General features: G+C 35.2%; 1 protein-coding gene across 2 annotated transcripts in view; it reads right to left on the bottom strand.

The window, feature by feature from the left end:
- The window catches only part of LOC140165925 (RNA-binding protein 41-like), a 340,068-nt gene that overhangs the window by 39,382 nt on the left and 287,041 nt on the right, over nt 1-13,645 (bottom strand). Inside the window, exons 6-7 of one of the 2 annotated variants that reach the window (XM_072189270.1) lie at nt 5,987-6,122; nt 4,618-4,896 (exon numbers count right to left, since the gene is read on the bottom strand). The exons of the other annotated variant lie outside the window; for it this stretch is intronic. Coding sequence (XP_072045371.1) covers nt 4,802-4,896; nt 5,987-6,122 — 231 coding nt within the window. The 3' untranslated portion in view covers nt 4,618-4,801. Of the gene's footprint in view, nt 1-4,617; nt 4,897-5,986; nt 6,123-13,645 lie in introns of those variants that run through there. 2 annotated transcript variants of the gene reach the window in all.

Genomic DNA, 13,645 nt, shown 5'->3' with positions numbered 1-13,645 from the left:
TACTGTTTAATATGCCACCACGCATGATAGTTATAATTCTTCTCAGAAAAAGTTTCGGATGAGGAAGCATGTTGATTATTATATGTCTAAATAATTTGTCAATTAGTCTGCTGAACAAAGAACAAATTACAGTGATATAAATTTTGCAAATTGTTCTTACTAAAAATTACCAACTTGAAAGTTTGCACAAATTCAGTTGGTTTAAGGGCTGGGGTATGAGCGTTAGGACAGTATTTATTTTGGGACATTAGAGCACATCAGACATATCGAATTGCATTCTGAATACGAAGAATGTCATTCTGATATCAAATAATTTTGATTTTTGAAATTCGCAATTTAATACACATTTTATGGCAAATCATTAAAAATTGATATTTTTGATATTTAACAGTACTTGAAGTAAACTTTATAAATCTGATGATTTATACTTAAAGTGTATGTAGGTGGGATGAAAAGCCGACGATCAATTGAAAATTTTGACCTTTCAGTATTGAAGATATGGATTTTTTCCCCAAAACACCAAAAAAATTAGGTCTTTTGGGAAAAAATCCATATCTTCAATATGAAAGGTCAAATTTTCAATTGACCGTCGACTTTTCCTCCCTGCTACATATACTTTAAGAATATATCATTAGATTTATATAATTTACCGAGGACTGTTATATATCAAAAATTTGAAAAATATCAAATTTTTATAATTTGTCATAAAATTTGTATTATATTGTGATTTTCAAAAAATGTAAATTATTTGATATCAGAAAGACATGCTTCGTATTCAGAATGCAATTCGATAGGTCTGAGGTGCTCTTATGTCCCACAAAAAATACTGTCGAAACGCATAATAAACGCTCATTTTAGATCCCTTAATCACCCAAAATCTTCATGAATATTGCATTACGAACGATCAAGCACTGACCTACTTAGGCTGGTTCTGCAGTTATGAATTATGTAAATTAAGCTCATGAATATTTATTTAAATAAAACATACTTGGTATACTGAGTTCACGGGAGAGCCTACAGAAAACATAACAAAAGTGATCCCTTGAGTCAGAAAGTATATCTATATACCTTGTATCATGTATACTGAGCTGCCAATGAAATATGTAAATTATCTTCATTAATATTCATCCAAAATTAAGGTTAAGCCTAGAGCAAACATAACAATATTATTCCCCCAAGTCTAAAAGGAAAACATTAATGGCTTATGTTCAGATGATGCCCGTGAACCTCAGAGAGTTTGAACCTGCAAATGAAGAAATGGTTAAACTTCCAACTTCCCAGCATCTTAACAGAATAACTAGATTTAAGTAATTCAGAAGACAATACAAACCTTGACAAATAGTAACATTTGCTCACTTTCTATTTTCCTTTTTTTACTCATCACATCACCACAAGCTAAGTTTCAATTTCTCCATGACTGGCACATTAGACAAACACCTATGAGCAGCATGAAATAAACACCAAGTTCTTTGCCAATACTCTGCTTAGAACCAAGTAAAGTGCACTTTATTTTTGCTATTTGTTCATTCCTTCCCTGCTTGAATATGAGCGCATGGACACCTTCTGCACACTACATCTGTTTACTTGAAACCCCATTTTTGTACACTCAGTGTCCATTTTAGAACAGAACCAGGCCTGATAAATTGGTAGTGTGTACGTTTTCAAAGTTAATTTGGAATACACATTCCAATGTACCATATTGATCACTGCACAATAGACACAAGCCCTTAAGAGCAAGCTTGAATTAGACGGCAGGTGGCATTAGAATAGACACAATATTTTACTCCAATTTCACCCATTTAGCTCAAAACTGTTCAGTGTTTCAATGGTGATGTGTTTATTTTAAGGGCAGTGCTGATTGGGTTACCACTTTTAAAAGCCTCTCTCTAAGTTTTTGTTAGTCTAGCCATTGCATTAAACATTTGCTGTGTTTTGTCTCATGTGGCTATATTGATCATGTCTACTGCATTCTATACAAAACAAAATACACTTGAAGATGGGTAATGAAGTTTCTGTAGTGGGGATACTAAACACTCTATTTTGGTGTATAGGCTACCATATCTGAAAATGTTACTGTAAATTGCTGTCAGGTATGAAATGAGTATGCTTAAATTGGTTACGATCTAACAAGGCCGAAGGCTAAAAAACTCTATTACTCAAGTACACTCAAAGATACACAATAAACACACAGTTCTATAATTCAAACAATTGAATTATTTATTTGAAAGTACAGTATAGTTGGACAATACTTTTGCATATAAAAAAAAATAGAATCACTGACAACTAAAATTCCAATTATATTACAAAAGGTTATAACAATTATAATATTTGTGACTCTTGTTCTTGTTGCTGACCTGTTTCGCTAATTATGGGTAAAATCACCAGTTTCAGATTTTGTCTCTGAAATGATAATATCCAATTGCAAGTTTATATCCTGGCAAAGTCCACTGCAGACTTGCAGACAACTGGCTGAACATATAAAAATCAATGTCGCAAATCCACAATCTATTTCATTCAGCGGCCCAGTTAGTAGCACTTTTGCTATGCAACAGTTATCTGGTTTGCAAATGCTCTTCTTTGAGAGCACTTAATTTCATATACAGTAAAACACTTGATATAGACTGCCCTGAATCACCTGGCTAAATCACTCCCTCTCTATCAGTTTATAGTCAACAATCACATGGAATTCCCAGTTACATCATTTTAAAACACATTTTATCATGTTCTTTCTTTTCATTTTACATTGAACAAGGGTTCTGATATCTAAACTCTGATATCTGGAGATTCCCAAAAAGCAAAATATAGTCCATACTGATGATGTCATTGTATAAAGGGAACCCTGCTTACATTATTGATTGGGGCTTTCCCTTATTAGATGATACAGGTGCTTATCAATGTCCCAACCTGCCCTGGTGGTGTTTGCAAATTCAGGATTATTTGCAGACATAAAGGCTGTGGTTATTTATGTATTGCAGCCTGTCTCCAATATCAAAGACATCATACATAAATGTCGGAAGTTTTAACGTGCGCTACACCTAAGTACCAGCACACTTCAACAATTATTCTGCTGCCATTAGGATATATCAGAATCATTTCCGCTTCCACAAGTCCGCAACTGATGCGCAGGTACTCTCAGCTGACTTAGATTGTGATTACCCCCAGTAGCTCCCCATTTTACACCTGGGTGGAGTGAAGCAATTAGGAATTAAGCCGTCTTGCCCAAGGACGCAACACACTGGCCGCGGTGGGGCTCGAACCCACAACCTTTCGATTATGAAGCTCGCGCCCTAACCATTGGACCACGGTGCACTACCTACACTTATTCTACTTGTTAAAATCTTTTACCTTAAAATGATGACCTTGAGTGGTCCTGAAAAACATACTACTGAAAAGAAACTTAAAAACAAGCCTTCAGCACTCTAGACTATGCCATAGTCGATTTTTGATAAATAAAAGCATGTTATTAATGTTAATCATGATGAAAGCATTTAGTTGAACTCGAAATTATACTGATATTTATTACATCAAAATACTAGTATAAAATTGTTATGAAAAAGTTTACATAATTATATTAGTGACAGTAAAAAGTAAAGTGTACGTAGGCTTATATTATTGAATGCAACATATCATAATGTCATAATTGTATTGGCACTTCAATACTGAACAATTCTGATTTTAGAATCTGCCAGTTTATTAATCGCGAAATTCCAGGTTAAATATCGACTATGGACTTTCAATTTTAAACGGGATTTTGAAAGGGCAAAGTCCCTAACACTCACACTGTCAATCATACTTGTTTATCAATTAAATTTAACCCCAAGCAAATACAAGACGCGCTCACTTACTGACGCGTTCATGCAATTACACCACACAAAGGCCGCATACTGGCTCATACTTGTGTACCATGTAGTTATTAATGGTAATGACAGGTACCCGGAGGATTTAAACCATAACGAGATCTGGGCGACCAATCACAAGCCAGCGCCATTTAAAGCTGCATTACATCATGGCCAATTTTAGTAGGCCAGATTTCTGACAATCTCATCCATAGAAGCTCATAGACAGCCGTGTTAAGCATGCATGTAAACCGCAATCCAAAGTCAGTAGTCCACTTGGGAAGCTAACAAACAGAGGGAGTAGGGTGACTGAAAAGATCAGATGTGAAAATCTATCAATTGTGCACACATTAATTAAATCAGAGTTTTAAGCTTAAATACAATATCCAGAGTATGCACAATGGGCAAGTGGACTACAGGGTAGTCTATCAGCACTCACATTTTTTGACTCTGTATATCATTTTGGAAAACTCTCCCCAGATGTCATGAGAAATGTCAAAGCATTGTATGAAAAAGCTTGTGAAGAAGTCAGGGAGGCAATGTGTACAGAACAGGAACAGTAGCAAAAACATTTTTTACCAAAGTTGGCAAGATGGACTCAATGCAGACTTCGACATCAATGCGTGGCATCAAAGTGTCACAAAATGTGGACCAGTTTAACATATTTCAAACCCAAGGGCCCATATACAATAGTTTGATCAGCTTGTAACCGATGGGCCTTATAACATCACGGATTAATATCAATATATTTTATTTTGATAATTAAATATAAGTCCTATACTTTGCCTACTTTATTTTACTCGGCGTAGTGGTAAAAGCCTAACAATTCCCGCTGATCACGAGCTGATCAAAGTATACAAGATTTTGGCTTATTTCGAGCACTGCAGATCCAACACTGAACTGTTCATCAATTTGTTTTCAAAATTGCATTCATATAAGTGTCATTGACCAGTGATTCCTGGATGTCACCTTCCTTGTTTGCCGTATTGAATAATTATCGGCTTCCCTTTCAGCTCATATCCATTTACAAGGTTCAGAGCACTTGTTGCTGTTTCTATATCTGTAAAAGAAGTAAAAAGAAGATTGGAAGATAACAAAGATATCAGGTTACCACTGTAAGTACTCCTCAACTTACATCTTCAGATAAGAAGATATTTCATGAATAAAGATGACTTAATTTGTAAAGCTATTATAGGTCTACCTATTGCAAAATGAGCTGATTTTTGTTGAAGAAATTAGACACAAAGAGAGGCAACTCCGCCATGTTTGTGTGTTGGGTAAAAACTGTGTACCTCTGTTTTATTTGGCCATGTGCCCAACAAATTTTGATTTATAGTGTCTGCTTGTTTGCATTCTGTTGTGTTGTGCCAATAATGAGCAAATGCTACCTTTGTATTGACTTTGAGCTCAAAAACACAAATTATTGTTTGATTTCTGGCTCTTGCCGATAAATGCTAGAGGTACATTTTTTGATCTCCATATGTGACACACCAATGTAGCAGATTTACCATAACTTTACGAATGGGGCAATTCTGAGTTAGTACCCTTTTGATCTAATCTCTTTGATTGTTGCTAAAAGTTGAGATATTGTGGCTGAAAGTTGTTGGTTGTTTTCTACACAAAGAAATCTCTTGAATTGTTTGTCCAATTTCAGTAGACTTTTCAGCATCTTGTTGCTCATTAATTGGTAAGCAAATTACAAACAAAGAATTAAATTTTATTTTATTTTAGGTTCTGTGTTCACACCCTGACAGTCTGATGATCACAAGCAAAAGCAAACCATACATATATTCTTTTCTCCTTGATATGCACTACTGGAATATTTTGTGTGATAAAAACCTGAACTAACCTGGTAAATTATTGATATTGGTTATTTAACCACCTCAGCACTACCTGCCGATCTAACATAGCCTCTGATTGGTCAATTACATGATATCTTCATTTTAATCACCAATCAGAATGGAGCTTTGCAAATAATTCACCCCAATTTTGTTGCGGAGTGAAACTATTCTGACAATGTTGCTGATTGGTTCAATTGATAATGATAACTTCTTTTTGGCCAATCGGCAGGTCGTTCTCATGGGGTTAAAAAATATCAAATTTGTGTAAAAGAATCATACATTTCACAACATTTTATAATTTGTTTTTACCTGGAAAAGTAACAAATGCTTGGCACCTCAATAACTTGAATACTAGTTTTTCTTTGTCACTGGTTTGGAATCTGATGAACAGCGACACAAGATCTTCCTCTGTAACATGCTTGGTCAGATTCTTCAAGTACAGCACCTGGAAAATGTAAGAAAAATTTCACAATATTCAATCAAGGATTAATTAACTCCTTTAATGAAGAGGTGAGGTACCCTGCAAACACAAAATGTTTTATAGAAAACATTGAAATGTCCGGTTATATAAAGGGAATAAAACATTTTAATAACATTCAGAAAACATTTTTGAAAACTTGCTGCAAAACATTCTAGACTCCCACCCCTATAGTAACAGTCAGTGAGATAATGAATACACTATCACCAGATCCCCTTATGGCAAAAGCCAGGGAGATAATAAAATACACTTAAATACAGTGATAGTTTTACAGACTTGTTCCATTTGTTCTAGTTTCAGAGTACTAATATTTACATTGCCTAATAGAAGGACATTTGGTAAGCATTCATGTTCAAGATATATGTGGATATAAGCTAGATATAAGCTGGTATGATTACATAAACCAATCTAAAACTTATGTTTAAATATCTCAAAAACAAAGAAACAATGTAAAATGTTTGGCTAACCTATTTGCAGAAGCTAGAATATGGAAAACATCACATTAATTGAAAGCTAAATGTATCGAATTTTAAATACATTTTATTTGAATGAATATGCGTGTAAAAAGTAGTGCATTGCTTTGCAGTATTTTTTTTGCTTAGTTTCCTGGACAAACTTAGGAAAAACAGCAATGAAAACAATACGAAATAATTATGCCTTTCAGATTTGTGGCATAAATAAATTAAATATTCTGAAACAAACTATAAGGGATCAACAAACTTTGCAGTAACATGACTATTTACTAACAGTGGCAGTACCAAGGGGTATTTGCCACCTCAAATTTGGGCTTTTTGTCCCTCTCATTACCCCCCTCATCACCCAGTTAATACAAAAAATTACTGACTGAATCACACTATGTTGGGAACAAATTGTCAAATTTTGGGTAAATGTTCGATGTTTTCCAAAATTTCCATTTTTCAATTTCTGGTACTGCAACTGTTGACTAACTCACATCTATCCTTTTTACCAATCTACCCTCAACTGTGCCTCATCAGTTTCTTATTGATTTGTTACAAGATGCCAAATAGTTCCTAATCAAGTCATCTCTATAAACTTTAAACTAAATTGCAGGCCAAGTTGCCAACTTGTGTCTTAAACATACAATTGGGCTACAGACAAATTGTCTGGTGCATTTTAGTAAATATTACAAGCCGTATTGACAGTGCCACACCTTCTTTTTATAGCATATAGCCTCACAGTCACAGGCTCGAGTCTCTTAAGGACAAGGCTGGAAAAATGAAAATTTCAGTGGAAGATGATCAAAATTTCCCTTCAAAAAGACAAATACCCTCCAAATTCTTACTCCTCACTTTCCACATTTTTTCCAGTTGGAAAACGGTGCTGGACCATGTGTAAGTTTTGTGCCTGTGGTCACTAATTTTTGTATCGATTTTGATTGATATTTTAATAATACAACATGTACATAAAGATTCATATATCACGATCTTAAACCTTTCCGTTCACAATAGGAGAGACTCATAAATGGATATAGAATGTCCCACAAGTAGTAGCTTTGGGCATAGCATCTATCCAAAGTGCAGTTTTGCCTATCATGTAGCTGACACACAGACTTGTAAATTGATTTACACATCACAAGTGTAATGCGGACTTTACTGACAGGTGCAGTAACAGAATCCACATAAATCCCGAGTTTAATAAGGTATAGCCATGTAAGTTATATAGTATTTCTAGGAGTAAGCTGTTGGTGTATGAGTATTACCATACAATACTGATAACCTATTATGAATTCTCATCAAAAAAGCCTATCTACTAATTTGTACAGCAAAGTGTTTGCCGCACAATTGGCCCAAAACAAACTGTGGCAATTCTGATTGCATGGTAGAGTTTCACGCTACCCAACACCCCACTAGCGCTGAAATCACTGATGAAAATACAATCTTCATGCCACCTGTTTCTGAAGGAAAGAAGCTAAAGTAAAATAAGGACATGACTTCAGGGACATAAACTTAATCCAAAAACCAAGTCACATATATAGCCTGTGGTCGAGAAAAACTTGACCTGGCACTATGGGTCAACTCAGGAACTTGCATGATACCTTAGCCTCTAGCCTTAGCCTGGATTTTATTTTAAGCTACTAGTTGACTCAATCTGGGACGAGCCTGATATCCATTTTAAAGAGAGTAGGATAGAATGACTAGGTTTATTTTACGGAGCGAATGCAATGGTTACATGATATCTGGTATTTGTATAATATTACTTGCCTAAATTGATGACCAGACCTGAAATGAATTAGATACTGACGTGCGATTGAATGTCTTGGTTTATTTGACTTTTATTTTGCATGAGTGGATGACAAGAATACAATTACCTACGCCTGAATCAAAATATGACATTTATCACTCTTTATCACATTTCATAACCTTCTTGTTTTCAGAGTGTTCATACGGGAGGAAGAAACTTGGGAGGAAACTCATAGGATCGGAATCTGAAGGTTCAGGGATTGCAGTCATACGGATGCACTTAATGCTCTGCGTGCTAGCCATAGGCTTCAGCATAAAAAGGATTTGAGACCTATCTTAAGAACCACTGAATCAATGCTAGGCTTGTTTTTACTCACTTTAATGCATTGTTCATGCTGGTTCCAAATATGGTTATGAAAATTTACAATTGTGAAATTTTTGCACTTTTCAATTTTCTTAAAACTTGTCGTCTGCAGTCGACACCTGTGTGGAGAGAGTTAAAGGTTTAACACTCCTAGGAAAACTAAGAGATTTGACCCACTTCAAACCTAAAGATATTCAAGGGGTTTATTTGAACCACCAAGTGCACTCAGAAGAAACTTGGAGGTTTGTGTCATTCGAACACGTTCAAATCCTTCATTCAGAGTTTCACTCTATGATTGTGCATAAAGAATTGTCAGTTCCTATTTCTACAACCCATACACATGTAGGAACTTTGAATTTAGATGAAGTGGGACTGGAATTGCATCATGATTTAAGAATGTGAAGACAATAGGTGCCATTACCAGCCATTTTGGTTCTGACATGGTGTAATTTACATCTCATAATACTTTGGTACAAAAATTAGTTAACAATTTTATAGTTATAATTTATAAATTTTATAGTTATAATTTATAAGTTGATCATACAATAATACAATAATACCCTGTAGTAAATCACTGTAACATGTTTTTAGAATTAGACCATCTGACCAGCTAGTATTTTGCTCCGCCATCAGTGTGATCAGCCACTCACTCCACATAGTGAGAGAAAACCAACTGGTGTGCAGCGAAGGCAGAGGTGACTAAAGCTATAGTTGATGAACACACATGCTTTAGTACATGACTCAACATTGCCCTTATGAACTTTTACAGTTTTTAATCCCTTACAGGATGGCTCAGTGATTTCAGCTGGCAAAAGCATCATGTGCACATACCTCAGCAATATGACTTACAACTTCATTTCCAGATTAGGAGGTTCAAATCCTTGGATTTTTACGGCTGTCTGAACCTAACTAATGAAATACTGGATGACTTGGGCTGATGACCACAAGAAATAACCTACATATATCAGTCATTGTCTCCATGCACCATTTATCATGTTTCAAAACCTACATTTTCTCTTTCAACCTTATGTATTCAGAAAGCATGTTTGTAACCATTAGGATGTTCACTGAGCATTGTTCAGCATCATTTATCTTGGTGATTTAAAAGTAAGAACGCTTCATTAACTTGTTGAAATGATGAAAGGAATGAATAGGCCCTATTTGGCCTAATTACCTTAAGTTATTTTTTGAAATTTTGAGACAAGTACAAAATATGTTTTAAGTATGTATTTCAACATATTTATTCACTAATCTTTGCGCAAGAACAAAAGATAATGATACAAATTAAAAGGGATAATCCGAAATAATAATAATAATAATAATAATAATAATAATAATAATAATAATAATAATAATAATAATAATAATAATAATAATAATAATAATAATAATAATAATAATAATAATAATAATAATAATAATAATAATAATAATAATAATAATAATAATAATAATAATAATAATAATAATAATGAATGGTTCTTTTAAGCCATAAAATCGTCCATGAACTCGAGCGCATAAAAACATCAAAAAGAAAAACAAACAAAGAAGCAATTAATTCTGTGAATCTGGAAAAGCTTGATGGAAGAGATGGGTTTTAAGCTGACAAAGCTACGAAGGCTGTTTGGAAGCGAGTTCCAAACAGTTGGAGCAGCAAAATCAAAAATGAGCGTTCACCAGCGGATTTGAGGTTAACCCGAGGAGTTTTGAGTAACTTTTTCAGAGGATGATCGAAAGGAGCGGGAAGTTTGATAAACTTGTACAAAGCGCAGATGACAGGTATGGTGGTACAGTGCCATTGAAGTAACTGAAAGCCAGAACAGCAAGTTTAAATTGGATGCGCAAATCGACGGGCAGCCAGTGAAGCTCGATGTGGATTGGTGTAATTAGGGTGATTACGTAACTGAGAGCTACAACCTATAGTTTGTGAGCAGGTGAATTAAGTTTTACAAAGCTCACCAATCAACACAGGAACAATTCCACTCAGTGACTTACAGACTAATAGGAAAAGTACCTCTTACGAGAATATGCTTACCAACTAAGAACCAGTGGATGATGTGAATAATAAGTATTAAAAAACCTCATTGATCTATGCAGGAACAAGTCCACTCAGTGACTTACAGACTAATGGAAAGTAACCTATAGAGAGAATATGCTTTCCTACTAAGAACCAGTGGATGATGTGAATAAATAAGAGAAAGTTTTAAAAAGCTCATCGATCTATGCAGGTACAAGTCCGCTCAGTGACTTACAGACTAATATGAAAAGAACCTTTAAAGAGACTATGCTTACCAATTAAGAACCAGTGGATGGTGTGAATAACAGGTCAATTGCATAAGTTAAAATTCTGGGCACTAACCACAAAGTGAGCAGTTGATATAAACTTCAATTAAACCAATACATTATGCATATTCTAAATATCTTGCACTAGTTTTGTTTATTGTTTTGTGCGCTTTAAAATATTTTGATACTTTTTGAAGCATCCAACTTTTAGAAGTAGAGCAATTTTATGGTTCAACAACTTGTTGACAACAAATACTGCTCTAGTGACACTCAAATTCTGAGAAAACTATGCACTAAAGAATAAACATATCACACAAAATTTGCAGCACAGGATGACAATGTGTTCCCTTCATTCAAAAGTTACATGAGGGCATTGTTAGATACCAACACTCACAATATACAAGTAAGTGAAACTGTTCCTGGAATATCTGCTGCATCTTGTTGGAGTCCACGATCTGACCTCATTTCATCCTGACTCTGTTTCTAATATAACTGGGAATACTAGCTTACACAAACAGTAACACACTCACTGATGATGCTGATATACTTACCATTCCCCAGGCCATTTCCTTATGCATGGATTCAAGCCTCCGGTTATTTGCACACACATTAACTAAAGATACTAGCGACAATTACACTTTTACAATGTGATGAAATTCCAAGTGTTCTAATTCTCGACTACAGGTATTGCATTTATTTTACACATCGTATATGTATACATTCTTTGAATGAAGTTGATGCATTCAGTAGTCGTCTCAATGCACAGGGGGAAATGAATTTGTACCACTGCCTGACAGGCATACACTGTATTGAGTCAATCCAGTGCAATAAGAAAGATTACCAGGATATGTGTGTTAGCATGCCAATGGAGGCACCACAATGTTCTTATGGGGATAGGTGAGGGGAGGAGAGAAGGGGAAGTGAATTTAAGGGGTGGCAAATTTTTCCTTTTTTGATAGGGGAATATTACAATATTGGTGGCCATCTATCCCTTGGTGATGTCACTGGCATGCACACACATAATGTGACCATCAGGGTCTTAGCTACAATTTGACAAATGCCCATCATTTTCACTAACATGATCGAGACTGCCTGTCCAAAATTTGACCCTGAAAACATAAGCCAGACCTTTTGGGATTCAGTCAGTCCAAATAGCTAAATACTAATGGTTTATTAGTCCGATCTTGTTTTTAGTTCACAAAACTTACATTTTTAATATTAAGTATAAGTCACAGGTATTAATTTTGCCTGTCCCAGGGGTGAACTACCCATTCAAGGTGGACTGGTGACTAGCTAATGTCCTGGTGATTTCATATTTAAAATGTATGTCATAATAATATATCATTGATTTCATACGATATACAGAAGTGGAGTTATAGTTAATTGAACTTTGATTATTATTTCCATGCACATTTTGCGCTGTAACTCATTATCAAATTTGCTGACTTTACGACGAGAGATTTGAGGTGGACCATATGGGTGTTTGTGTGTGAGGGAGGTTAAAAAGACAGCATGAGATGGACATAGCAAGATGGGGGAGAGGAGGACACAGAGAGAAGAGAAATGAGAAAGAGACCAGATAGTGAGAAAGCAAGAATGAAAAAAACAGGAAGTACAGGAGCAGACAGGATGAAAAGTCATTCGGAGAGAAGGAGAGGAGTGAGTAAGGATGAGACAAGCAGATGACAGAAGATAGAGAGGGGCATGGCATCAGTGTAACAGCACAGTCAGCACATACTAGACATATGTATCAATTGCGAATACTTTACTCTCAGTATTATACTTCAAATGAACACTAGTCTGCTTACAGCATACACTGAGCATAGACCCTACTAAGTAAAGACTGTGCACTGATGGACTAAAGGGGGAGTATAACATGTTAGTGGTGATGTAAAAATATACCAAAAATCTAAAACGGACAAGATTCCCTCTGGCCAGTTTGAATATTGAAAATTGGATCTGATTGGATTTATAGATTATGTAAATTATGAACAATACATATATCAACATATTCTATACCCAAAAAGTAAACTATTTAAAAGTAAATATGTGACCCCTCGGCACAACTGAGCCCTGAAGTCGCCAATCATCATTTTTGAGATATTCAACCAAAACATTCTGCTTGAAATTAGCTTTAAAATGATGTATATCATGTCTATAGTACTTGACATTTAAGTGGTGAAAATCGATAAAACAGTCAAAAATCCTTTGTTTCCTATTGTTTATTGTTAAGTTCGATGGAGCATATCTCAATAGTGGCACTGGCGACATCCGGGCTCAGTTGTGCCGAGGGTCACATATCATTGCTGCCACCAAGTTCATCACCTCATCCATTTATAATCATGCAGATATAATGGTCCGGAAGGTTCCGTGATGAATAGATAGGCAAACTTGATTACTGAAGTCTGTTCCGGAATAAAGGAAGACAAAAAATAACAACTAATGTATGGAAATCAATCATGAAAAATTACGGAAAGTACCTTGAGTTGTCAAATACTTGAAGATGTCAAATGCAAAAAATTCAATGTATCTGAAAAGGCTGCCCCATGTATTTTGAGCGTCATTATGCAAAGAGATAATTTTGTATTAGGTAATTAAGGAGGGGCAATAAATATTCATGTGCAGGGAATACAGTATTGAAA

Source organism: Amphiura filiformis, chromosome 1, assembly GCF_039555335.1.
Source record: "Amphiura filiformis chromosome 1, Afil_fr2py, whole genome shotgun sequence".
NCBI classification, from domain to species: Eukaryota; Metazoa; Echinodermata; class Ophiuroidea; order Amphilepidida; family Amphiuridae; genus Amphiura; species Amphiura filiformis.
This window is presented reverse-complemented; position numbering and strand designations above follow the sequence as displayed.